This window comes from Diachasma alloeum, unplaced genomic scaffold (genome assembly GCF_001412515.2).
Source record: "Diachasma alloeum isolate Michigan unplaced genomic scaffold, Dall2.0 Dall_scaffold_00430, whole genome shotgun sequence".
Taxonomy (NCBI): Eukaryota; Metazoa; Arthropoda; class Insecta; order Hymenoptera; family Braconidae; genus Diachasma; species Diachasma alloeum.
This window is the reverse complement of record NW_021680569.1, coordinates 44,074-71,520: the sequence shown is the minus strand read 5'-3', so window position 1 is coordinate 71,520 and position 27,447 is coordinate 44,074. Positions and strand designations below refer to the sequence as shown.

The 27,447-nt window shown below is 40.3% G+C and overlaps 4 protein-coding genes across 5 annotated transcripts in view; 3 read left to right on the top strand and 1 right to left on the bottom strand.

The window, feature by feature from the left end:
- LOC107042250 overlaps nt 1-2,951 on the top strand; it is a 5,891-nt gene extending 2,940 nt beyond the window's left edge. Inside the window, exon 3 of the mRNA XM_015263234.1 lies at nt 48-2,951. Coding sequence (XP_015118720.1) covers nt 48-1,778 — 1,731 coding nt within the window. The 3' untranslated portion in view covers nt 1,779-2,951. The remainder of the gene's footprint in view (nt 1-47) is intronic.
- Nucleotides 2,623-4,901, bottom strand: LOC107042251 (cyclin-dependent kinase 2-interacting protein). Its single transcript, XM_015263235.1, has 4 exons — nt 4,173-4,901; nt 3,881-4,098; nt 3,277-3,385; nt 2,623-3,171 (listed from the first exon to the last, which is right to left on the bottom strand). The coding sequence occupies exons 1-4, from the start codon at nt 4,198-4,200 to the stop codon at nt 2,975-2,977; spliced, it is 552 nt and encodes a 183-aa protein (XP_015118721.1). The 5' UTR covers nt 4,201-4,901; the 3' UTR covers nt 2,623-2,974.
- Nucleotides 4,902-5,805: 904 nt separating this feature from the next.
- On the top strand, nt 5,806-13,704 carry LOC107042188. 2 transcript variants are annotated; one of them, XM_015263102.2, is made up of 6 exons: nt 5,806-6,180; nt 6,371-6,408; nt 9,029-9,166; nt 11,275-11,738; nt 12,456-12,621; nt 12,693-13,704. In XM_015263102.2, the coding sequence occupies exons 2-6, from the start codon at nt 6,397-6,399 to the stop codon at nt 12,795-12,797; spliced, it is 885 nt and encodes a 294-aa protein (XP_015118588.1). In that variant the 5' UTR covers nt 5,806-6,180; nt 6,371-6,396; the 3' UTR covers nt 12,798-13,704. The 2 variants fall into 2 exon arrangements, with proteins under 2 accessions (XP_015118588.1, XP_015118587.1); XM_015263101.2 differs by having other exon boundaries at nt 5,807-6,408.
- A 673-nt stretch (nt 13,705-14,377) lies between these two features.
- LOC107042168 (protein stoned-B) lies at nt 14,378-26,965 on the top strand. Its single transcript, XM_015263079.1, has 8 exons — nt 14,378-14,712; nt 16,552-19,214; nt 19,283-20,748; nt 20,823-21,929; nt 21,997-22,165; nt 22,305-22,419; nt 22,869-23,398; nt 23,827-26,965. The coding sequence occupies exons 2-8, from the start codon at nt 16,585-16,587 to the stop codon at nt 23,969-23,971; spliced, it is 6,162 nt and encodes a 2,053-aa protein (XP_015118565.1). The 5' UTR covers nt 14,378-14,712; nt 16,552-16,584; the 3' UTR covers nt 23,972-26,965.
- Nucleotides 26,966-27,447: the final 482 nt, after the last annotated feature.

Below are 27,447 nucleotides of genomic sequence, written 5' to 3'. Positions count from 1 at the left end.
GACAAAGCCACCATAAATTTCAAAAAACGACTCATCAATATTTCCAGGAGGATCGAAAAAAAGTGGTGGCCCGTACGAGATCAGGCCGCCTATCCCGTCCACCTCGTCACATGGTGCGTGACTACAAGCACCTCCACCCAGTGGACTTCATGCAGCCAGACCTAGACGACTCAGACGGTGGCTACAGTGACTACAACACGAACACAATAAACACGTTAGAAGGCGCGGAGACCAAGGAATTGCTAACAGGCCTGGAGCTTCCAAAGCGCAAGATCTCCACCCACTTTCGTTGCGCAACCTGCAACAAGATGTACCTGGGTCGTGCACGCCTGGCAAAGCACTTCGAGCTCTTCCCAGAGCACGGAAGTATCGAGCTCCTGCCATCATCGACATTAACGTCGAATGGATGTTCTGATGAGCTGAAGAAGACTGCACCCCTGAGCGTGGACTCGTTCAAGCGAAAGGGAAAGAAGAGGGGGCCCTGGGCTTACGTCACCCCCGAGGCTAAATCAGAGAGACGACAGGCTAAGCTGAGAGAAGCTCTGTCAGTCTGCGACAGTGGAGAGATATCGAAAATAGCTGCAAAACCAGTTCTCAATGCTCAATCGTTGTACGATCTCATGGCTGTGAAATCAGACAACAATGTCAAGATATTTCTGAACGAGTTGAAAGTATTCATGGAGAAAATTCGAGAACAGGCAGGTGTCATGTTGTCTCCAATCATCGATAAGGAGAAAGAGTCTAATCTGATTGAACTGAGGGATGAACTCCTGTGCGACGCACTGGGACTGGTCCCTGGGGTCTACAGTGTCAATGAGGAAGTCTTCAAGAAGCCAGAGCCCTATCACGACGCGACAGTCCCTGAAGAGCCCCCCCTGAAGCTTCAGAAACTGCGAAACGACGAGGGAAAGGAGAATATCGAGGAGAGACTGTCCAGTGGATTCTCTGAAAGTTCAGACCTGAGTGTCTCAGACTTTCTAGCTGAACGAAAGCAGGATCCAAACTGCCCTGAAGTCCTCACAGCCCTGACCCTGATGCCAAGGAATTCCAGTCCTGTGGGAGAGGGGATTAAAAATGGCTCTAAGCTGTTGATTTCCAGTGCTCAGATACAGAAACAGGTGTCTGAACATCTCGGGTTCCAGAAGGTGGATTTCAGTGGCTCCAAGAGCCCGGCGTTCAAGAAGATCGAGGGGACAAATGGACTTGATCTTTTTGAGCAGAAGGTGGAGACTGCAGGGCAGGGGTTCATCAAACTCGAGCCCATACCTCAGAATTTCATCAAACTCGAGAGCACTGTCAGTACTTATGATGGAGAGAAGCATTTGGGTAAATTGGAGAATGGTTTTCATGGCTTAGATGGCAGCCAGAGCTTGGGGAGTGGCTTCCAGAAGATTATTTGTGAGAAGCCTGAGGCGCTGAATGGGGTAAAGTCCAATTGCAAAATTCCCGAGGGTCTGCCGATCCTCCAAGACACCGTTCCCATTATTAATGCAAATTGTGATGCCAGCATTTTTGGGGGCTCTGATAATCTAGACCCCATTGGACACTTGGATTACGCAGTTATGGATAAACACCTGATGATGGATGAGAAATTAGTTGAGCAGTTGCATCTGGTGGATCAATCCAACTTGGTGGACGAGTTGGTCTCTGAACGACTGAAGAATATCATACCAGACAATATTTTGGAGAATAATTTGATGCCAAATACTACGAATTTAGACACTGAACTTGATTTCGAGGCACTCAGTGAGGAGTTCAACAGAAATACGAGAAGTTGATTTAATGGATTTTTTATTGAGCTCGCAAACTCGTTGGAGATGATGATTATTCAGTGATACCAAATCAATATTGATTAAGGGATAGCACAAGAGCAGATGGATGTAATGATAAATAACTTTAGCAGTTGGTCAGAGCGATGAGGATTTTTGTTTTGGTACTTTTGAGTACGTTTTACTTTTGAGCATTGTACAAAGACCCTTGGGGTCTTCATCAATGGTAATTTTTAAGAGTGATACGTTTATTTTTAAGGAAGCTTGACTTCCTTTTTTTTAATACACTTTTCTCCGCGAAAAATGGCTCGGTGGAACAGTTAAAACTAGTCTTCGCAGTGTGCTGACGGGTTGAGTACAACCTCATACGTTTTTTTTGGTTTCGATCTCGTAGTTTATTTTTTTTTCGGTTCATTGGTTTTTACTTGAAAAAGAGATGGATAAATTACTTAATTGGTGGTAATTGGTGTGAGGGGAGGGAGTTTCTGTAAATAAATGTACAGATTTTGGGAGGAATACTTAATAATTCGTATGTATTTCAGAAGAGAAATGATGAAACACTGTAACAGAATTTTTTCTAATTGAATATGAAACTATGTCGACAAGGAATCGTTTCAAGGAAAAACGTCAGCAGAAATTTCTTGCTGGCAATTCAATTCCTGAGGTCAATAGAAAATTATGGAAAGGAGGAAAGAAAGTGTTACGTTTACTCATTTCTCTGCTGTTTTAATGAAGCTAGAGAGATTAATGCAACGTCATTAAGTCAGAAACACTATCAGTGAGTGGCTGAACATGAACTACAATAAATATTAATTTAGGATATAGGTGAATCAAGAGGCAATTAAAACCAACATTCTATAAGCAAAAAATTGCATTTAATGTTTTCAGGTTAAAAAAAAACTTAGAGATATTGTTGTGTGAAATTCTCGTTGGATAATAGTGTTATCGAGAGTCAATAAGGTTTATAGAATTATTTTGATACGTGAAATATTCCATCCATAGAGAATTGACATTTCCTGTACGTCTGATTACAATTATATGATAATCTAAAAGAAAAATAAACGCTCAAATGGCTGAGGAAATCAGTACGAGAGATTGTACATGTACTCTGATATAAAATTATGCTATAGGGTTACATAAATGTGCAAACAAATTATGAGAATAAAGTAATGTTCCACTTTTTTTTTTTTCACGAGGCACTTTGTTCACCTGTGTCCAGTCTCAGTGAGTAATGACTCGAGACTCACGTTTAGATCGTGGGGTATCATTGGCTGGTGCACCCAAGCAGCAAGGTGAAGCATTTTCCAGGAGTCTCGAGAGTCGTGAGCAACATTTTCCAGGATTTTCCTCTTGAGATCTGCCTCGTCCTTGTAGGCGTCGTAGATCAATTGAGCGATTTCCACTGGGGGATTTTAGGAGATTGAATGAGTGCAGAATTTTTTATTCAGCAGTTAAATACGACGGTTCAACTGGAGAATTTCAAAGGAAGTGATTTCCTCAGGCTTACCGAACCGTTCGTTGGGCCAGGTTTTGAATAATTTGTCTGGGCCTCGGTGGAGAGATACTCCTGCGGTCATTTGGTGCAGAGAAAGTTTTAGATTCGACACAATTTGATCCTGTAAGTCATTTTTTTTATTGGAGGGAATTGATGGCGGCAGGAGTGAAGTTTGTAAAACGTAAAAGAATGAAGCAATTTTTTCCGTTTTTCAAAGACTGCATTATCTTAATAATGAGTGATTTTATGAGGAAATGTCACACGAAATTTTCTGTTGGAAATTTAATTCTCCAGAAAAAAGGTCCTTTGAAATTTTCACCAACAAATTCAAGTTTTCGAGATAATTTCGTGTTAACAAAATGTTCTTCGATTTCATTTTTAAAAAATTGACTTCTTTACATTTCATCAAATCTTGGATTATCTTGGTAACGAGTGGATCTAGGAAAAAATGTCACCGAATATTTTTTGTAGGAAATTTAATTTTCTACAAGAAATATTTTATGACATTTTTCTCTCGAACCACTAGTTCCCGAGATAAATCCACAAATAACAAAGATGAAAAAAATCGACTCTTTACATTTTCTGTTTGTCCATTCACACTCTCAATTTCCTTTACCAATTCATCAACATCTTTCTCCAAGGTATCACACAACTCTTGAAGACCCTCCGGAAAAGATTCATCGCCTTTCATGGCAGTTATAGCGTTCAACACCTCAACCCCATGAATATGAGTGTTATTCCATTGTTGAATGCTGGAATGTATAGTTGCTGCCAAATCCTTGACTATTCTCTTCGCTCCGGTCAGATTCTGATGAGGGGAGGTCTTCGGTGAAGCTTCATCAATCATAAAAATCATCAATAACCCCCCAATCTAAAATAAAAATAAATCAACGACTGAAGAAACTCACTGACAACCGGCGAAAAGTGTTCCATCATGTTCCTGCTGTCCTCAATCGTTGATCACTATGCTCCATGTATTTTATGTCCCGATAATTCGCACAATACTTCGCGTAACGAGTTCGTTATGTCGAAACTCCATGAAATCACGTTATTTCGGAGCAATCGTAAACATTACGCTTCATCACCTAACCTCAAAGAACGGCAGCGGGTGCCGCCATGCGTTCAAATTATCCGCGATTTTTCGGATCCAATGCGAAGTCTCGGAGACCTCCGCTTCCCCCTCCCCGTCGCGATAATTTATGAAAAAACGGGTAGTACCCAGCGTAAAGAGACATTTCCTCAATAGGAGAAATTTAATGATTCCACTGGTGTATAATAAATTTACGATGTTGAATTACAGTAATATCGCAACTCGCTGTGATTCCTTTTTATTATCGATTACGAAACGGAATGAACAGAATTAAAATTCATGTCATTTGAGCGATTGGGGTTTCGAATTGATTTTTTATTGCCGGATATAAAAATTGAAGGGAAAATGCTGGACACGTATTCTTTTATGTCGATAACTGATGAAAAATTGATGAGTGAAAGGAGAATGGAAATAAATTTGAGATTGAACCAGTGAGAAGTTTTTGATTCATGTGGAAAATTCAAGAAAATTCATCTTGTTTTGTGTTTCAAAAATTCCGGAGTTATAATGATGTCTTTTCAATTCAAATTAATTCAAATTTTTATGCAACTGATTGATTTTTCAGGACAAAAACACATTTGAATTAGATATTATTTAGTCTTTATAATGAAGAATTCTTCATTTGAATTTCGGACGAAGTATATGATCACAAATTTTTGGAAATTTAATTCTTAATGAATATTTCTATTTTAATTTGCTCAGTACAAAATTATTCAACATCTCTTCATTCATGTTTCAAATTCCCTGAAATAAATTAAAAATCCAAATTGCATTTTCATGTGTGATTTAATATAAATCATTTTTTCGTATCATTTCCAACTGTTTCCACTTCAAAATTTTCGTGAAATCGTTATCATCAATTTATCGTTACAACCACTCAAACCACTTCAAAAACCGCAGCAAGGGGTCAAAAGTCCCTGAAAAATTTCAAAGCTTCCGTGAAATTCATTGTAATTCCTGAATTTAAAAAAAAAAAAATTTAATTTTCCAATCCTTTGGAATTCCTTCGGAATGGATTGTAAAATATTTGACGAATTTTCACGGAATGCTTCAGGTGGAATACATTGTACTCAATTTATTACCAAATTATTTACGAAGTAGGAATACTTATGTTGCAAATTCACAACAATGAAATAAAAAATTAATTCCCATCTCCCATAAAAATCGATTTAAATTTCCTGCATCTAATGTATTTTTCAGATAAGAAATCCATTAAAACTTCACACGAATCATTTGTTCTTAGCAATTCCAACAGTTCCCACTTCACAATTCCCGTGGAATCGTTATCACTGGATCATAAATCACTAATACATAATCAATAATTTATTGCTACGGCAACCCACAAAATCTCATCCTCAACCACTTAAAAATCCGCAACGAGAGGTCAAAAGCCCCTCAGTCGGTTTTATCCCCTCGGGTGCGTGCGAAAAGCGAGCAGAAACGGCAAACTACGAGAGCACCCGTGCGATGAGGTCTCATTGCTTTTGTTTGGAGAACGGTTTTAAAGTGAACAAGGTCACGCCAGGTAAAATGGCAGTGTATACTTGACTGTGCACATGAAGAGCCGAACTCACTTTACCGGTTGCCTCCCCAGAGTTTTTCCACAATTTTCCATTGTTATTTGTGGTTTAAGTGGGCATTTTAGAGTCAATAAAGTGCAGTGAGATCCTGGATAATACTCTTGGAGTCAGTGGTTGGTGGCTATGAATTAACGATCGCTGGCCGATGGGAAATTACTCAATTCGAAAGAAAATCAGTCAAATTAATTTTACCGAGAGTCATCGCGCCACTCGCTCCATCCTATCACATTAAATTTCTATACGCAGGTAACGAAGGTGAAGTTCTATGTATCAGTGTGACGTAATAAGTGTCATGATAAACGAGCGTTTAGCTGGCTCTCGTCGCTTATGCCATCAGATAAAAAACGAGGGAAAATAAAAGTAACTTGTACTATCTGGCGCACTCAGTATCAAGCCGACTTCCTGATAATACGTTTTCTGTTTTACAATTATCGAGGGGATTAACTCAAAGCGACCGCAAATATGAAGATGGAGGTGAGTTTAATTCGCAATAATCATAGTTTTTCCCGGAATTTACTGACAGCAAATTGAAGAATTGTCAATGAAGAGGAGTTGAAATTATCGGTGATTATAATGTAGATGGGAATTCAATGAGGACTGGAAGTGCTATTATAATCAATCGTGTTTATAAATATTCAGGGGAGTCCAGTGGTCCCGTGTTTGGCTTCAGAAATTGTCCTGACACGCAGAAATTTGTATTGGAATTCTATCAAATTTATTTTGATCATTCCGCAACTTTACTGCGTTTTTTAATGAAATGTTTGCAATGGAAATACAGTAGAATTCAATGTTTCTATTCAGTTTTTTTTATTGAGACATTTTCAATAGGAATTCCTTGACATGAATTTTCTAGTTTTAAAAATCAAACGAAAAAACCTGGAATATTTTTACAGAAAATATCTCGATAGAATTAATTGTATAAAAAAATCAATTTTCCTTTCTTTTTTAGAGAATATTTTCCGTTGAAAAAAACGCGCAGATAATCTGCGGAATTCTCCAATGGAATCGACCGATAACTGATAAAAAGTTCGATAGAATTCCAATAAAATTTTCTAGAATTCGCTTAGTTTTTCCATTAATTTTAATATGGAATTGACGGATTTAATCGAAATTCTCAAGAACTTTCCAATGCTGGAGGGCCTTTGGCGAATGCTCCTGAACTCTCGGCCCCCTGACCCGACCTTGATCGCCAATGTCTCGGTATTTATCCCTCTTCGAGGGGTTCAGCATCAGAACAACTGGTTCGATGAACTAACTGGGAATGTGACGATGAAAATTGACCAGTCGAACGGCTATTCAAATTGATGCGTTTTTATTTCCCCCTCGTTTTTTTTCACTCGGTCTCGGAGCATCACCTCACGGGTTCACAATGCGTGTCGGGGAATTACCGCGAGCTACCAACCGTCGGGTGACTCGAGACAGGAACTGTGTAAAATTGTTGGAAAACAGGAGAAGAGCGAGGAATAAAACGAGATAAGGGGTTTTATGGGTTGTTGAAAGGAGAGTTATCTCGATGGTAAGGGGGATGTGAGGGGGAAATACTGAGCGGAATTTTTTGCAGAGAATTTTGATAGCTGGGGAAAATGCCTTTTGACATTTTGCGCTGGAGTTAGTAGTTTCTGAGACAAATTACCCATTAAAAAGTTTTGCATTTGATTTATGACTACTATGATGGCTACTATTATGGCATTTTTAAGAGGTGAAATGTCACGTGAGTTTTTTTTGGAAATTTAATTGGATTAGAACAATATTTTTCTGCTGGAAATTGACCTGGAATTTTTTTCAGGTAAATTGCGAAATTTTAAAAACTGTCCAGTTAACTTCACTATTTTCGATCGTTGATTAAGTGTCTTAATGTCTTCGTAATGAGGGAGTTCATAGGAGAATGTCCAAAGATATTTTCATTTCCATTTTTAGTTTTTCAGATAAATGCAAGAACAGAAAATATTTCTAATCAAGGATATCCCAGTACTTTAGTTATTTTTTCTGCAGTGAAATGCTTTGCTACTTTTGTAGTCGCACATCAGAGCTTGCATATGAATATCTCGAAATTGAACCGTTAGAAAATATTTTTAAAATCTGAAAAAATTAGAAAGTTTACTTTTGGAGGAAAATTGATAAAATAATTTGAAAATTGCAATTTTTTTAAATTAAGAGAATTTCTGTAAATAATTTATAAACAATCAATTTTCTACCACAAAAATCATTTATTCGAAATCATGACGAATTTATTAATATTCAAAATTTTAGTCGAAATCGATTTCCAAAAGTTGAAACAACAAAATAATAATTCTGTGCAAATTTTTCTCACGCAACTTAATTGACAAATTTGATGATTGAAAAAGGTTGAATCTATAAAAGATACTAGAATATCCTTAATTTCTACTCCTTTCACTCTTTGTCAAAAGTCAAAGTCTTCCTAATGAATGACTTTACAAAAAAAATCAAAAGAAACTTCCCCTAAAAAATACAATTCCCCACAGAAAACCCCTGGCATTTCTCCGAAACCTCCTCCCCAAAATAATTCAATCAATCACCAAAAAATGTAAGATTTCTCTCATAATTATTCTCCACTTCATTACCCCCCGATTCCTTAATCATATCATCGTTGATAATCCCTCGTCGAGTGAAATTGTGCATAAATAACTGGCAAAAAGGAAACCCCTTTTCATTTTCGATCGCCATCGATTCGACTTTCTCTCTGGCAAAAAAAACCGATCTGTAACATCTCCCGCCGCTTCCCCCTCTGTCGCCCAAACTGTCATAAACAGACTGGCCCATTTTTTGTCCCTCGTCTCCTCTTCCATTTGGGGCCTTTTTTAAACTTTAGAAAGGAAACTGGCAGCACCGGGTTATACAGTTAGTCTCGGTGCGCACTCCAGTCGACTCGGTTTGGCATTCCCCGAGGTTCAGTAGCCCACGTACCATCGGATTAGCTATCCATCCAGTCCTCAATCATCTCCACATACAAATGATACTCCATAAAGTGAACTAATGTGTTGAGCAGTCGTAACAAATCCCTCATGACGCGCTTGATTCATCAGACGAGGAAAAAAATAGAAGCGTGAAAGATAGAAAAATTGCGTTTTCCCAGGCTGATCATAGAAGGGAGCAGTTGAAACGTGCGACTGACAGGATTCAGCGGGAAATCGAGGAGGTCACTGAGCGAGAGCACGAACTGCGAAACGTCGGCAGTATAAAGACAACATCAGACGAGACAGTAGACTCCAAGGTAACTGTTACAAATTTTTTTCCTCAAAAGTACAATAAATTCCCCCTCCGATTTGACGTTGAATTTCATTCCCAGCGGATGCTTGCCAAATATTGAGAAGTTTCGCTCCATTCATCACTCATTTTTGCAATAATTTTTCTTTCTCGCGCTGAATGAGAAGGAATTGAGGTGGGTTTTGTATGAAATACCGGCGTCTGGTTTGGTAATAACACCTGTTGTTGGGACTCAATTGAGGGAATTGCGGCTGGGGAACTGTGGGGCAATTGTCTAGGCTCTGGGAGATATTGACACTTCACACTTGAGTGGAGTTTTCAGGGCAAATAGTGGTGAATAGAATTGGGTGATGGAGAAGTTAATAAAGCGAGTAGATTTGGTTCGCTAGAGTTGAGTGAATGTGATTGAGGGACTTTGATTTTTAAATATCTATGCGATATTTTTTTTTACTATAATTCTTGTGAATAATGCGTTGAGTTCAGTAAAAATTACAATATTTTTATGAAATTGGTAGCTTTAATATTGAAATTTTTACGGGTGTTGAATTTTTTTTCGAAACTAATTCTAGAACAACAGAACTCTCAAAAAATTATAATTTTAATGCTCCAAATTCCATCATGATGTGGTAATTTTTAAGAATGAAAAATACTAATGATAAAATTTGAGGTCATTTCAATTTAACGTGAAAATTCCATAAAAATATTTCATTTTCCTCTAAAATAATCGCATTTTTCATTGAAGTTCTAGTAAAAATTCGAGGATAGTCACAAAGATAGATTTTAGTAGTGAATTCAACAAGAATTTTTTTTCTGTGTGGGAACTTCTCGGTTTTTTGAGAATTTCTGATGATGATGCTGGTCGTCATGGGTGGATGACTAAGATCTCGATGCAATCACCGACTAGACAACGTAATAACACACCAGAGCACTCGCTGAGCTGTTTACAGACGCGTTCTCCACATGAAAATTCTTCCCACGTACTTCCATGTACGCATTGTATCGTTGTCACGTACCGAAAATGCTTTCGTTTGGAGGTGAAAAAATTCCTCGTGTCTTTATTCTGTGACCTTCGTGTAACCTCGGAATTTCGGGGGATTGTAATCAAGAGTGGATGGAATGACGAGTGTTTACGTTAAATATTAAACAATTGAATTCTTTAGTAAAGTTGTTGCGGGAATTAATCAACTCCAGTGGGTTTTTACGAATATCTTTGAATCAAAGCTTCCACTAGGCATAATTCATCTGTAGGTCACCGAATAGTCTAGAATTATTCTATGAGTCAATCTTCCGAGGGCTAGATTCGAAATCTCCATACTGAACCGTTAGAAAACACTTCGAAGAACTGACAAAAAGAATTTGAAAATTCTACGTTTTGAGGAAAAATCCAAAATAGATTATTTGACCTCCGAATATTCCATTTTTTAATAAAACGAGAGAATTTTACGTCGAAACTCATCACTTAATTACTGGATTTAATGGTCTAGTCGAGGTGATGAATTAATTTCAATAAATTGCCCAGTGAAAGCGAAGTTGAATCCAGTTGGATCGTTCGCGATCTAATATGAATGTTAATTTTAAATTCGATCTTTGATTATTTAATTTTGCAACGAAGGAGTAGAACAGATAAATTAACTCAACTTCACGATTGCAACAAACATTCAACTAATTTGCGGGGAATTGACTCTTCTCGTTTTTCCACTTCAATACTGAATTCCATATTTAATCTAGGATGATGAATTAATTTCAATGAATTCTGGGAGAAAGGTCTTGTGCGCATAAGGATCTAGTGTGCACATAAGGTCAATTTTTAATTAGACGATTAAATTCTGTAGCGAAGTGTTAGAACAAGATAAACCAACTCATCTTCATAATGAGTTTTTGATGAACATCTCTAAATTGAAAGGTGAAAAAATTCGTAGACCACTTCTTGTCTTTTGAAAATTTCCATATCTTCTTTAAATGACTACACATCCCCCGAAAATAAGATAATAATCCAAGTGAAAACAACTCAATCCGTTTTCCCAGTTGATTACTGAATTTCGTAATGAGATGATGACTTTCATGGAAGAAATAACCGTCAACGAATGTTTCAGTGAAAGTTTTAATTTTGTTCAGGTACGTCGCATGCCCCAGGCCCTCATATCGGGAAAGTTGAAGAGGACAACGTCAACACCCCAGATACTGGAGCCATCTCCACTCACTCCACACGCGCCAAACCTCGCACCAAAGATGACGAACGGTGTGATATCAACGAGAACAACGGCGCAACCCTTGCGTTTTGCTACAGCGCCGAGTCAGAAGGGCCTCATGCACAGATTCCTGGCTACACGTGGAAAAATAAACAAGACGAATGGAGTTAATGCGGATTATCCAACGCCTCCGACTACGCCCACCATAGTTTTGAATCCACTGAGCATCAAGGCACTCGGGAGGAGTCTCGGTAGCAATAGTAACGGATTCGATGACAGTGAGAAGGATGATGAGCCTAAGAAGCCACCTACGAGGAAGGGATATGTACCGGTAGAGCAGAAAATCCAGAAGGAGCTCAATGAGATGAAGGAGCGAGAGAATGAACTGAGGTGATTATCGGGATTGAGGGGAAATTATTTTTATGAAGGGACATTTATCTCGATGACGGGACATTTAATTCTTCATGACCAGGTGACATTTTTTGATAAATTCATTTGTTGTGGGTAAATATGAAATTAATAAATGCATCTACGCTTGAAAATTTTTCATTACGGAGTTTAATTGACATTCCAAAGAATTTTGTCACGGAAAATTCAAATTTTTATGCAAAAATCAATGAGAACTCTGAATTGTAGGTCAATTATTTCATGAAAATCAATAGAAATAAAGAAAATTGAAGTAAATATATTCAATTAATTGAAAATTTAGCATAATTTGGTACGGGATAATCATGTTTTGATTGAACGTTGAAGGTTTCATAATTTTTTTACGTTTTCTTCACGATTTTAGGGAAAAATGTCAATAGGCACTTTTAGCTGAAAATTTAATTCCTCATAAAGAAAAAATCTTTTCACCTTTTTTCATAAACGCAAAATTGATAAAAATGTTGAATCTAAATTGATGTTTATTGCATCTTTAAAAAATACCTTAAAAATTGGAAAAAATCACACAAGACTTTGTTTTATCCTCCATTTCATTCTTTGGTGAAAAAATCATTAAAAATTTCTTCCAAAAATTCCTCTTTAACGAAAAGATTTCATATTTAATGAAAAAAAAATCGAAATGTATAATTTCTTAACAACAACTGATAAATTCATGTGTTGAAGACTAATGAGGTCACGAATGCTGGCGAAATCCCAACCAAATTTACTCGACATTGGGAATGACAATGACTCCGACATATACGATGGCTCGAGTCTTCTGAGAAGTGGTACCTCATCGAATACATTGACTGACGACGAGTCCGAGAAGGAGTACAAAGGCAAACACAAGGTGATTTCATCACTCCCAAAAATACATTATACCCGTGAAATAATTTATGATGACTAATTGATGAATTTCAGCCGAATCCCAGACGTCGAAGTACCCTGATAGCCCAATGGGAGAACCTCATTGCTGCTAAGCGAGAGTCCACCGACATTGGGCACGAGATTGAGAACACGTTTTAATTCATATTTGATTTATACTCGATGGTGCTACAGGATGGCAGTCTTTTGAGGATAATTTACAGTATTACATTGGTTGCTGAGTCATCACGTCACGTGCAAAATTATTATTTTCGTTGTTAATTACGAGGGAGATTGTTTTAGGTTTAACTAGGGCCAATTGGATATGTCAAGTGTACTTATTAGGATTAAGTTGAAGGGAGGGTGGGGCAGAATGGACATTTCTGACATTTCGGAAACTATTCGTCATTTAAAAACAAATTTATCAATTTATTAAAGCGAAGAAAAAATTATTCTGTTCGCAACAAAGTGATATGGGCTCATTTTTCCTCACTTCTCCTTTATATATTTTCATTCACATCAGTGGTCAGATTATCTTGAGACCAATGATGGTATCTTCGATGTACCTTGATAGAATGGCTAACAAATGATCAAAACTCAAGTGCAATTTTTATGATAAGCCACTGAGATACTGAGAATGCAATTCAATTAATGATATTGCCAGTCAAATGTATTAGGAAATAGTTCAGAATATTGAAAAATGTGTGAGAGAATTTTGTAGAAATACTTGAAAGTTTTGCTAGATTTTCTGGAAATTCTAAAAAAAGAAAACTGCAACTTTTTCAATAGAAATTCGCACGAGGAATCGAGTTTCTAATGAAATTCTAATGGAAATTTCTAGGACATGACTTACGTTTTTCTATTGAATTTCTTCATTGATAAATAGATCAAACAAAAAACTTATGATGTTCGAAAGTCACGGGTGAAGGTCGAAAAGAGAATATCATACTATAAACAATTATTTATAACCTTCCAGTCCTATAAATTATTGTAACTATTTAATGAGTACTATCGCTCATTGGGAGATTTCTTTTCTTTAATAAAAACCTCAAAAGAAAATTTACGATTATCACTAGAGCTTCTGGAATTTTGTTATTATCGACAGAAGGAAATCGTAAGTAGATAGACGGCGCCAGTATCAGACATCCGTGCAGGTGTGCAGAAACCGCGTGGGTTTGATTACTAAGTCAATTGCGCTTGCGCTATTGGATTAAAAAATAGCACTTGCTCATGTGTTGACGAGATAAAAAATCCATTTACCACTTAAAAACCCCCATGTGGATTTTCCGAGACCCCACTGGTCCCAAAAACTCCTCAAAAACCTTCAATCATCCCAGGAAAATCGAAAAAATGACCAATTAAAAATTGAATCCCCGAAATATCAGCATCAGACAGGAGCGGGTTTTTCGAATCGGCGATTCCCCGAGTTATTAATAGATCCCAAAGCAGATTACGCCGAGAGCTTAAATGAATCACCCATCAAGTCACATCGATCGGAATCTTCCTCGCGAAAACATAATCAGACGGACAATTCCGTCAACAACAGACATTGAGAATTTATTCAAATATCATGGGGTTGTCCAATGGTTGGACATCGACGTGGAGCAGTCGCACATGAGAAACCGAATCCCCTCATTTGCCCACCATCCAGAGGGGAGGGTGTGCGCGCATTCTGAACGGGCAGATCGATGCTGGAAATAGCTCAGGCCCCCCCGAGTACGAGGTGAGTCGCCTTCGCCAAGTGCTAGAGCCTCCTCGGCTCTCTTCGTTCAGTGGAATACAAAAAAAAGGTCCGATATATTTTTTAAAGAAACCATTACCAATCCTTCCACGGCTAAAACTCACAAATTTAAATAAGTGAACTTGTAAAATATATTGAATTGTGTAACACACGCGCAACAAAACGTGCGCCACCACCCCGACCTCAAAATTATTCCCGTTCTCACCCCCTTATCTGTACCATTAACGTTGAAATAATCTCGTTGGACTGAATCATCCACCTCTCATGGTGCTAGTAACGGAATGATGAAGCTAAGACAATGTGCAACGTACAAATGGGGCTCATGAGGCTTGATTCGTAAGTACATTAACACCCACTGGGTTCTTTCGAGAGGAGAATGAGGGGGACCTTGCCTGGCCGAGGGTAGACTGCCCACCCACCCTCAGTTACCCGGTTGCATCAGTCAAATGTCACAGGAAGGGTCGATTATTATGTTTTTCATTAAACCCATCACAGTGCAAACGCTAAATTTTCTAGTCCACTTAGTTCTCGTCGGGTGTAAAGACTAGACTGTGGCCTTGACTGTGAAGACTGCGGGTTTCTTCATTCACGGGACAATTGCCAAGTTCGCAGTAGCCGCATAATCAAAAAATATCTGAACCTCTGGGTGCCAGAAGCAATGATCCTCGCCGGCGCATGGGAAATTATTTTTTGTCCGGGTTCGATTGATCAGGAAATTCGAAAGCCGGCTCTCAACTCCCCCAGACCACCCCCCACGCCTTCACTCCCTATTTCCTACTCTCGACATTTTCCCTTTGGTCCCACCGGCGGTTCGACTCTCAACTAAAATCGATAATCTCGAAACAGCATGTTTGACGATTCACCGAATGACGAAGTGGGTCAATTTCGATTGTCATCGTCACTGTGACAAAGTGCATTCACCTGTCCCATAGTAATTCATTAGTGAATCTCTGAGCATGCATTGATTTCTTCCGTCCCGGCACTCTTGATTTGATTCATCGCTTGGGCGGTGCAGAACGGCTGCATTCTCATCCCCTTAAACTGTTGATTGTGATCCACCCCGCGGGTAATGGAAAAAAATAGAAGTAGAAGGAAAAATTTGTCTTACTCACTCGTCCTGTTTCCACTTCAGTAGTTGCGGTATCGATCACTATGTCCAACGACTTTGGCCGGGTTCTTACTTTACGGATAAGCTTGTCATACCCTTTGTATCTGATCCCCCAACATTTGATAACCGCTTATCTGACTTTGCAAAAATTAATTCCCGGTGTATTCATAACATGGTAAACTGTGGAAACGTGAAAATTTTTTTGGGATAGGGGTTGAATGTAATTAATTAGGGAGATAATTGGTGGCACTTGAGAGATAGAAAAAATATACTGCTGAAAAAAAATTGAAATTTTATGATGACTAGTAATTTTTATTCCGGAAAATTACATTGCATTTGAATTCGGGGGAAAAATCGTGAAATTTTAGATTTAACTGGAAACTCAGTGAAATTGTTAATTTTTGAGCGACAAGAATATTAGGATTTCATAATTTACTTGAATTTTTAATCAAATATGAATTTTCAGTGCCAAATTAATAAATTGAAAATTTAGGAATATTTCTATCTGAGTTTTTCTTATTTTTGTTAATTTTCAGGGAATAATTGAACTGAAATTTACAGTTCCCATTGATTCTGCTATAAAATTTTGAATTTTCAAGGACGAAATACCTCAAAATCAATTGAGAATTCAAGAGATGAAGAACTTCCCCGATATTTATCACTTTCTAAGAACTAATTGACCTAAAATTTCCAGATCCCAGTTTTTTCAATGTACCGAAATTTCCCGTCAAAAATTTTCACCACTATATAGCAATATTATCCCACCTCATGCTCACCCCATTGTTCCCAATCTCCTTGATTTAAACCAGTATTTATAGAACATGTGCATTGCTTGTTGTCCCAGCTATTGATTGATGCCTCCCGCACGCGTCCCATATAAAATATGATCCACCAGGAATTTCCACATTAGAATGGAATAACCCCCCGCATTAAGCCGAAGGTTTTAATTTAAATTAATTATTCCCGCGTCACGTTGACGTCGAATGCGGGCCTGTTTGTGCTTCCACTCACCTAGATGAGCCCAATCCAAAAGAGTCTCCAGGACTAATGAATCCTTTTAATTGCAGAGGCCTCCCCCCCACTGCGCTAGGTTTTAGAGGATGCACAAGCTAGCCAAGGGTCTCAAGAAGAAGAAAAAGTCGAAGAAGGGAAAGAAGGGAGCTGAGGAGGACGAGTTTGATCCAGAGGAGCTTGAGCGTTATCGGCGCGAACGGGCAGAGGCCCTTGAGAAAGCAGCACAAGAGTCAACTGGTGAACAGGGAGGTGCAGCTGGCTCTGACGAGTGGAAGAAATTCCAGGCACTGACAGCTGGTGTCGATGATATCTTGAAAAAGACCCAAGGTGACCTAGATCGGATAAAATCCACCTCATTTTTCCAGCGCGTAGCTCCTCCTGTTGAGGAGAAGAAGCCCGAGGAGGACCCCGAAGTCAAGAAGGCTCGAGAGAGACGATACCTTGGTTTCGACAAAGACGGAAATCCGATCGAACAGGACGAGGTTGACGAGGGCAAGAAGAAGAAAGAGTTGACTGTCACAGAAGAGGGCTTTGTCGAGGTACCTGAGGACGAAGATGAACAGGAGGATTCCGAGGAGGAAGACATCTTCGACACAACATACATCGACGTCCTCCAGAACATCGACGTTCAACTAGCTTACATCCCTGAATCGCCCACTGAGGAAGAGGCTGGTGACGATCCCTTCGACACGACAAACGCTGACAAAGTCCTTAAGACTGTTGACAAACGTGGAAAGAAGGTAGTGAGTCTCGGAAACGCGGTTGAAGTTCTTTCCGGACGCGTTGACCACGTGAGTACGTGTAAGATATCAAGACCGAGAAGAATTAAAGCACAGGATCTTCTGTTGGGGGATGAGGACGACTTCGATGCTCTCGATGTAACACCAGAGCCGGTTGAGGTTGAGAAGTCACTGCTTGACGACGACACTGATCTTCCTGATGTACCCATTGATCTGACTAATCTACCACCTGTTACTAATCTACCACGTCCACAAGAAGTTAATGCTGAAGCCGAGAGGCTTGCAGAGGCTCCCCTAGACATCTCCGAGTTCGAGGTGTTGAAGGAGAAGACAATTCTCGAGGAAATTCCAGATTTGGACGACGATTTCGATCTCAACGGACCGAGTGACGAGCCCGTGCAACTAGAAGAGGCAGATGATCCATTCGCCGAGAAGGAACCCGAACACATTGTACCTGAGACTGAGATAATCGAAGTCAGCTTCGAAGCGGCGACATTCGTCGACGAGGACGATCCATTCGACACTGGTTTCGCTGAGAACTTGATACCTGGTAAAGCTGAGTTGAAGTTTATTGAGAAGGAGCTCGAGGAATTACCGGAGAGCGAGGTCTCCATTTCATTGACTGATCCTGCCGGCCTCAAGAGGGATTATGAGACGGGTCTTCTAGCGAGTCAGCAGAACACTACTTCATTTTCTGCAAAGAAGGATCTTCTTGGGGGTTCGACAACTGACCTCAGTCAGCTTGTGGATGAACCCATCGCACCAGTCGAGGACATCACATATACAGATCCATTCGACACATCTGGCATTCAAGAGCTTCCACCGGGACAGGCCGAGCTCAAATTCCTGGAGAAAGAACTCCTCGGCGACACCAGTCAGCCAGTTGACACTCTACACGACGACGACTTCGATCCACGTGAGGGAGAGACACCAGCACCAGCAGAATCCGCAAAATTCCAGGTTCAGTTTGAGGCAGAGGAGGAAGACACAGCTGTGCCCCCTCTGGGTAGGAAGCCCTCTCGCCCGGAGGCTCTGGGTCTCGCGACAACTAAAGCCGTTGCTTTTGAACTCCCAACACCCTCTCAACGTCCAGATCTATTAATAACCGGAGACGAGGAGAAATCGATAACTTCGAAGCCATTAACACCGTACTACTCCCAAAAGTCTCTGGAAGACGCACTTCCCGAGGACGAGGACTTGGAGGAGACGAATGTCGATCCCTTCGACACGAGTTTCGTGTCGAAAGTGACTCCCGGCAAGACTGAGCTGAAACTCATTGAATCAGAACTTCTGAAGGAAGAGCCAAAGTTGACTCACAGTATCAGCGAGCACGACTTTAATCCCAGAACAGAACCGGAATTAGGCAGACGTCAGAGTGACTTTGGACCGACGTCACTGCGTCCCAAAAACTTGAAACTAGGTGAAGGTGATCTTCCACTCATTGAGGACAGCGAGGAGCCTAAGGACGCGTTTGAGGTAAACGAGGCAGTTCACAAGCGAAAGAAATTCGAGTCAAAGCGACAAGAGAGTCTTTTGGATGCTGAGGTGGCAGTTGATGCGAAACCCCTCACCCCGAGGATAGAAGCCAAAGTCATCGAGGAGGAGGAGGAAATCTCGTACGTCGATCCCTTCGATACGTCGATAGCCAGTAATATTTTACCGGGTAAAGCCGAGCTGAAACTGCTCGAGAGTGAATTGAGCCAGGTGTCAGCCCATCCTATCCCCGTGAGGATCAATAAGATTGACCTCAACAAGGTATCAGCCCCACCTGCCCCCGTTCTAGACGACGAGGACGACTTCGATCCACGAGCTGGTGAAGTCAAAGAGGCGCCAGATTTTCTGTCCATCGAGGATCAGAACTCGGGGGATAAAGTTCTCACTCCACAGCAGAATTCTGAATTGGACGAGGACATAGACCCCTTCGACACGAGTTTCGCAGCCATCGGGCCTGGTAAAACCGAGCTCAAACTCCTCGAGTCAGAGTTGATGGACAAATAACGTCCGTAAGACGTTCAATTAACTATTCAAAAGGGTTTTTATAAATATTCAGCATGGATTCTAAGGGGGGTAATCCTTTCTTGATGGACGACTACCCAGCGGAGCAGGCTCCCCAGCAGTCGAATCCATTCCTCCAAGATTTCGCCGAGCCAGCGCCATCAGCCGGGGAAAATCCGTTCCTGAACTTCTCAGCTGAACCGGCTTATCAGCCACCGACAGATTCAACAAATCCTTTCGCATTTTTCGAGCCGACTCAAGATGCTCAACAGCCGTATCTTCCACCCACTTCTGAGCCGGAGGCGTTTGCGCCCGACCAGCCAGATTTATTCGGCGTTGAGGAGAAGCCAACGAGTCTCTTCGGCACCGAAGAGCCGGAAGTCTTCCCAGCGGAGCCGGTGGCCTTCAGTCCGCCCCAAGAGCCCGTGGCCTTCAGTCCTCCACAGGAGAAGACCTCGCCACCGAAACCTGCTCCTGCAAGACCTCCACCACCTCCGAGACCCGGACCACCCCCAGCGCCCCCCAGGAACACCAAAGACTTGATCTTATCTGTAACTGGTGCCATGGACGCGACTTCAAATCACCTGCTAGACCGTTTACAATACACGCGGACTCCCAGTCCAACTCTGATGCATTCCCCGTCGCCGACGCCCGAACACAGCGTGGCAGACCTCCTCGATGTTGACTCCAACATACCAGACTTGCCAGCTGACACCACTCACCCAGAGACATCGCAATCGCAGAACATTCTGGACCTGTTTGACGCACCCCAACCTGCGGAGACAGGTGCTTCGATGTTCTCCGCACCCGTCACGACTATGGACACAGTGACCCACTCTGTATCTAGTACCGACACGATATTCTCGACGAGTGTCACGGATACCTTCAACCAAGGTCAAGAGAATCCATTTGGTGTCGTAGAACCGATCGCTGACGCCACTACCCCGGAGGAGGCGTCAGTCGTTGAAGCGAAGAGGCCTTCGATAGACGTCACAACTCCAACGACAACTCCAGGCTTCGACTTCGCGCCTGACACACCAGAAACAGCTCCAGATGCCGTCGCTGCTTCAGCGGACTCAGACTTCTTCACGACGGAGGAGCCGACAGCAGTGTCGTCCTCTCCGTTCTCAAGCACACCAGCTGGAATATTCGGGGGAGAGCCTCTCTTCACGACAGCCAGCAGCACTGAGAGTGCGCAAGCACCAGTCGTCGATCCTCAGACGAATGTATTCGCGTCAGATTACCTCGGGGACTTTTCAAAACCCAGTGATGACGTTGGGGAATTGGTTTCGACAAGCCCAATACCAGCTTCGGAGTTTCCGAATTACCCGGGGGAGGAACAGCTTGACAATTTCGCGGCTACTACTAGAGCGATTGAGAGTACGGGCGACGCCTTCGACGCCTTCGCCAGCAAGTTCGACAGAGCAGCTGAACCTGAGGCAACAAGTGGCGATCCATTCTTCGATGCGTTTGGAGGAAGCGGTGGGCAGACAGCTATGGACACCTCTAGTGACGGTAAGTCTCCCAAATGTAACTTCATTGAAAGAACCGAACGAAACCGAATGCTATTGACACTCAATCCTTTTCAGTCTGGGGAGATTCGTCCGCGGCAGGATCAGAAAGCGCGGTAACAGGCTTCGGCGAGTCCGACGGTTTCGATTCCTTCCTGAGTATGACAGCCCCTCCCCAAGAGCCGAAAGCGCTCAAAAGAACAGACTCCGGCGACTCCGATGAGGCGCCCGACTTCAGTGTCTTCATAAAGCCGAAAGAGGGAGGTGATCTGGGCATAAGCCACGAAGGAGGCCCAGTTCCGGTGCTGGCACCCCCTCCGAAGAGCCCCATAAACTCCGCCTACAACGACTCATCTCCCAGATTCAATCCCTTCGATAAATCTGGCTTCGCGCAAGAAGCGGTTATCCCAACGGAAATGCCCCAGCCAGCGGAAATGACACGAACAGACTCCCAGGAAACCCCGCCGACCCCCCTCTTCGATGAGGACGTCAGTCAACCCCTGGAGGACTTCCCAAGGGTGACCTACACTGGCGACGGCTGGGAGTTCCAACTCAGACAGCCCAACAAGAAGAAGATCACGGGCCAGCGATTCTGGAAGAAAGTTTTCGTCCGCCTGGTATACCAGGGCGACAGCCCCACCCTCCAGCTTTTCAACAACAAAGACGACAAAGACCCATTCACAGAACTGCCTCTATTGACTTGCTATTCAGTATCGGAAATAGCTGCTCAACAATTCGATCAATACGGCAAGATATTCACCGTTAAGCTGCAGTATATTTTCTACAAGGAACGCCCCGGTGTGCGACCTGGACAAGTGACAAAGGCAGAGAGACTGACAAACAAACTCAGTCAATTTGCTGCTTACGCTATTCAGGGTGACTACCAGGGCGTGAAGGAGTTCGGCAGTGATTTGAAAAAGTTGGGGCTTCCGGTTGAGCATGCACCGCAGATAAGCCAGCTGTTTAAACTTGGCTCGCAGAATTATGAGGATATGAAGACATTCTCCAGTGCTATTGAGGAGGCACTCTTCAGGCTAGCTGCGCACAGAGATCGAGCGCTTACTTATAAGATGGAGGAGGTGCAGATTAATGTTGTTGATGAGGTTTATGTGGAGCAGAATGCCGAGGGACATGTGGAGAAGCAGATCGCTAGGGTTCGACTGTTCTTCTTGGGCTTTTTAACAGGTAAATGTTGGCTTCCTGGTACTCGTCCGGAATGATTCATTAAGTTTACAATGTTTGAATTACCCAGGTATGCCTGACGTCGAACTCGGCATCAACGACATGTGGCGGCAAGGGAAGGAAGTCGTTGGCAGGCACGACATCATCCCCGTGGTGACTGAGGAGTGGATTCGTCTCGAAAACATCGAGTTCCACTCGTGTGTACAGCAGGACGAGTACGAGAAGTCGAGAATCATAAAGTGAGTATCTTCAATCGAATGATATTGGTGATAAACTTTTGGTGACTCTTTCTGCTCGAACAATTCTCATTATTTCGTTAAAACTACTAACGGGGTCTGACGATTTATGCTTCTGTTCTCTCTAACAATCTGCACTAAGGTTCAAGCCGCCTGATGCATGTTACATTGAGTTAATGAGATTCCGAGTGAGACCGCCGAAAAATCGGGAACTGCCGTTGCAATTGAAGGCTGTCATGTGCGTCACCGGTAACAAGGTACCTTTCTCATACTTTGAATGAAGCTAATCGAGAAAAATTTCATGGGGGAAACCTAGCGAATTCGCTAGACAATTCTATTGGATTTCTATCAGTTTCGGGCCGATTCTTTTTTTCAATAGAAATGTTGAGAAAAAAACAATAGCATTGGAATTTTTTATGAAACTTATTCCATTGAGATATTTTCTATAGAAATTCCCCGGCTCAAATGTCTTAAATTTGAGAAAAATGAGTGGAAAAAATTTAGAAAAATGATGTCGAGGAATTTCTACAGAGAATAAAACATGAAATTCTTCTAATTTTTTCTATTAAATAGTTTCTATTGAATATTTTCTAATTCTCCAAAGGAATTAAATAGAATTTCCTATCGAATTCGATTTTTTCTATGAAACTTATTCGTTTGTGCTGAGTATCTAGAATGAATTCAATTCTTGAAATCAATTTTCCAGGTGGAGCTCAGAGCTGACATCTTGGTTCCGGGCTTTGCCTCCCGAAAACTGGGTCAAATTCCCTGCGAAGACGTGATGGTTCGCTTTCCAATTCCCGAATGTTGGATTTACTTATTCAGGGTTGAAAAACACTTCCGATATGGCTCCGTGAAATCCGCCCACAGGAGAACCGGAAAGATCAAGGGAATCGAGAGATTCTTGGGGGCTGTGGACACAATGGAGCCCCAACTTATGGAGGTGACGTCGGGACAAGCGAAATATGAGCATCAGCATCGTGCTATCGTCTGGAGAATGCCAAGATTACCCAAGGAAGGCCAGGGGGCTTACACGACACATCAACTCGTCTGTCGTATGGCTTTAACGTCTTACGATCAGATACCAGACAATTTGGCTGAGTATTGTTACGTGGAATTTACGATGCCAGCCACTCAGGTCTCCCATACGACTGCACGTAGTGTCAGTCTTCAGAATAGTGACTCTGACAATCCGCCGGAGAAATACGTGAGGAATTTATCGCGTCATGAGTACAGGTGAATTTTCAGGATATTTCGTAATTGAAAATTCACGAATACAGCGAAATGCCAATGAAAACTGTCAATTGCAACTGAATTTTTCCATGAAAATTTATCGAATTTGAATTCCTCCTTCTTCCCTTGCAAATAAAATGAAATTCCTTTTAAATTTCCCTGTTTTTTAACTGTATATAAAATTGATAAAACCATTTCCAGTTTTTGGAGAATATCTCTAAATCTAAAGGAGATAGCGAAATTTTCCTTAGAAACTTTTTTGTAGCTCTCATTTTTCCCTACAAAAAAGGTACGAATGGAAATTTTGCTATCTCTACTCTATTTCGAGATACCCAGCAAAAAGTCGGAATTGAGTGAAAACGACTCACTTTCCTATGAAATTGATTCTATAATTGGAACGAATTATTAATTCCATTAATTTTGATGAATAGGGTTGGTATCGAGCACACTCAGGGTGAGGGTCCAGGTGCCTACATAGCCGCAACAAAGAAAATACCAGAAGCAACACCAGAGGTTCACGAGGAAACCCATGAACCTCCACCACCAGCGGAATCGGACTCGGACTCCTCAGAGTAGATTTGCAAATAAGTAGAATCAACAGCAGATATAACCAGATAATTAATCCAAGCCGATATAACGATTAAATTTATGCGTAGGGTTTTTTCAGACAGAAGGAAGTGAATGATTTCACGATGGAATTTAAATTGTAACGAACAGCAGGAATCGTAAGATGATATATATCTAATAAAGAACACATAGTTTTGTGGGTAGACGAAGTGGAGGGGCTTATCGAGACGCAGTTGAGGAGGATTAATTGTTAACGAAGGACAATACACAGCTTTGTATTTGGTTTAGCTTCGAGTAAATTATTTTGCTGACGTGTCTCAATTGAGGGAAATATTTCTATGGATTAAAGCTCATGCTATTGATTGATTAGCTATACATATGGGCTTGATAAAATTCAGCCTGTTAATGGAACGATATTACTGGAAAATGTGGATTTACTTTTGACGTAGAATTGCTAAGGTAAAATCGTGCATATCCTTATTGTTTGGGCCCTGCAGATGATCTATCGCAATGTTATCTAGTCATTTTAGGTGACAGATTATATATTGTTGCATTATATACGTCGTAGTTTAAAAAAATATACAGAAGAATATTATAAAGATTGGTTTAAGGATAATTATGGACGAGTGTTGGTGAAAACGAGTCATTTAATTTATCTAGAATAACTAATATGTAACAAACGAGTGCGCAATTCTAGGAGCGTAAGTTTCATTTTCATGTTTTTGTTTTTATTTGACAAGAAATTGTCACGTTCTGAGATTCTGAAGAGAACCCCAGCTAAGACCAAAGATGTGAATTAGTAAAATCTGCATTTTAATGAATGCAAATTTTGAATAATTAAGATAGGTTTAATTGATAAGCACGAGTCGCGTATTGCGTCCATATATCTGTTATATAAAGTATACGCTCGCGTCTCAAAAAGTATTAGAGTAATCTCGAATAATATAATATGTGAAATCTAGGTTTAATGAACAAAATATCTATTAAGTTTCAGTTGTTTTTATTTTTTTTCATCGTTTTAACGTCCTGAAAATGGACCTGGGAGTGCACTACTCTAGTCATTAGTTCATAAGGAAGATATATTAATTAACTGATATTGAAGTAGACGTAAGATTAATCTGAATGCGGAACAAACTGATGAATTGATGCATTTTATCTTGCTTTAACCCTTCGATTAAAACTTCTCAAGCATTCCAACTAGTCAAAAAATAACGAAATATACTGATGATGTAAAAGTGTCAGCTGTTGACTCTACGAATTGATAAAAATATCCCTCAGAATAATAAATTTTCATTTAAATTTATCAATTATGAATGAAAATATAAAGGTTTTTCGAAACTTGTTGCCAATTGGCGACGTTTCCAGCTCGTGATCTCAATATGTAATCGCACGTGAGAACAAGAACGGCGTTGTATAGTTAAGCTAAAAGAAATACTCAAACTATAATGCATGTATAGACTTAGACGTATGTAAAATGATAAAGCCATGAGAACAATGAAGAAATTATTTCCAGAGGCAATTCGATCGGGCAATTTATTTCTAGCCCCCAGATAAACCGAGTCAATTTGCCAAAAAAAGAGACGTGTTCGTTGAATGTCTTCTCACTTTATTTTAATCCCAAAGTAAACGTTGGATACCACGTGTACTACATTCTGACGGTTTCAATTTTCCGAGAGTCCAGCCGTGACTAATTTGCAAAAAAGAAAAACCATAAGAATTTAATGATAAAAATTAGTCTAATGAAGGATGAAGTGGAGAAAATATTGTTGTTAATTATAATCCACGTTGTACATCGATATCACGCAATAACACACTCCAGACGATTTATTTTCATTCAGCTTGGAGAAAAAATAACTGAACAGATGATAAAAAACCTCATAGACCTATAAACTAAGGATATACTAATGATTAACGGCGGGTGTTGAAATCGCTGCTGAAACCAATGGTGGGGAGCCCGAAAAAGCGTTACCAAATCGCGTAGCTTTTCCTCGAATGTATGTGTTATTAAACTGAACAAAAAACCATACCCTCACGCACGAAAAAAATTAATAGAAGAACCTAGTAAATTCGATAAAAAAATTCGATTGGATTTGTAGTAAATTTCGGTGGCAAATTCTACTGATTTTTTTGCAGTTTCCCGTGAAGAATTCCGCAGCTTAAAATAGGAAATATCTGGTGAACACTATTTCATTAAAAAATCAGTAGAATTTAATTTTTCTATAAAACGTTCTCTATAGGAATTCCTCGATATGAATTTTGTGAGGTTTTCTACTCTATTTTTCGTCTCTTCTCATTAGAGAAATCTAAGGAAAAAAACCCAGAGAATTTTAGCTGAGAAATTTCTGTAGAAAGCATCTCAATAGAACAATTAGTATAGAAAAGTCGAATTCTATGGATTTTTGTCTATAAAATATTTTACACTGAATATTTCAGATGTAAAATTTCCCATTTTTTGTGGAATTTGCCAATAGAATCGGACAAAAACTAATGAAAAATTCAATAGAAATCCAATCGAATTTTCCAGCGAATTCATAATATTTCTCTATGAAACATTTTCGTACGTGCTACGAAAATACTACCCACTCCTATTGTAAATGACGAAAACTGTGTTGTCATTGTTATAGAAGTAGACAAATGGTGCAATAAAATTCATATTTCCGTTAAATTACCCATTACCAATCAAACTCCAACAATGAAAGATAACCACGTTTCCAAAGAATAAAAAAAGTAATGAAAAATCAATGAAATACCGTAGCATGTACATGATTATGTATATCAACTATACATACCACAAATTGTGAGAACGGGAGTACACGCCTCATGTATGATACCTATTTGTCCTTAATCTGTGCTGGGCAAATGAGAGAGAGGAGAACGAAGTAGTAGAGTGAGAGTGCAAGAGCGACAGAACGAGTGTAACCTATTATTTTAATTTTAAAATGATGAAAAACGGAACATATATATGTATCTATGAATAACATGAGAATTGTTTAAGCAATTAAACGAATTGTGACTGATTTATTTCGCCTCTCAGAGAGAGGAGGGACTTTTGATCCCCAGAATTACCCCGGGTTGTTAGGAATTTTTGAAACATTATAGTTTCACTGAAATTTCGAGAAATTTCGTCATCGAAAATTTACAATTTAAAGGAAAAATCAATAGAAACTGTGAATTTTAGTTCAATTATTCCATTCAAATCAATAGAAATCTGAAAAATTCAGGCCAATATGTTCTTGAATTTTGAATTGATGAAAAATCATTTTCATCTATTATTTTATAAAACAGAGAACAACATAATTGAATACTATTTCGTTTCATGAAATCCAACACATGAAGTCTGAGTTAATCTGAGACATTCAACTCCTTTTCGAGAGTATTTTATCCCTTACCGCCTAGGGGACGAAAAAACCCCATCCTAAAGGTTATTGACCCCAAGAAAGCACAGATTATCCAGAGATAAACATAAAATAGAAGATATTCCATTT

Bases quoted from the DNA above. Each gene is read 5' to 3' on its own strand.
- LOC107042251 (XM_015263235.1), bottom strand. From the start codon at position 4,200: ATGATGGAACACTTTTCGCCGGTTGTCA. The intron at 3,386-3,880 runs GTAAAGGAAATT...AATGACTTACAG, and splicing joins AGAAAGATGTTGATGAATTG to GATCAAATTGTGTCGAATCT. The intron at 3,172-3,276 runs GTAAGCCTGAGG...AAAATCCCCCAG, and splicing joins CTGGCCCAACGAACGGTTCG to TGGAAATCGCTCAATTGATC.
- LOC107042188 (XM_015263102.2), top strand. The intron at 9,167-11,274 runs GTAACTGTTACA...AATTTTGTTCAG, and splicing joins ACGAGACAGTAGACTCCAAG to GTACGTCGCATGCCCCAGGC. The intron at 11,739-12,455 runs GTGATTATCGGG...CATGTGTTGAAG, and splicing joins GAGCGAGAGAATGAACTGAG to ACTAATGAGGTCACGAATGC.
- LOC107042168 (XM_015263079.1), top strand. From the start codon at position 16,585: ATGCACAAGCTAGCCAAGGGTCTCAAGAAGAAGAAAAAGTCGAAGAAG. The intron at 19,215-19,282 runs GTCAGAGTTGAT...GTTTTTATAAAT, and splicing joins ACCGAGCTCAAACTCCTCGA to ATTCAGCATGGATTCTAAGG. The intron at 21,930-21,996 runs GTAAATGTTGGC...TGAATTACCCAG, and splicing joins CTTCTTGGGCTTTTTAACAG to GTATGCCTGACGTCGAACTC.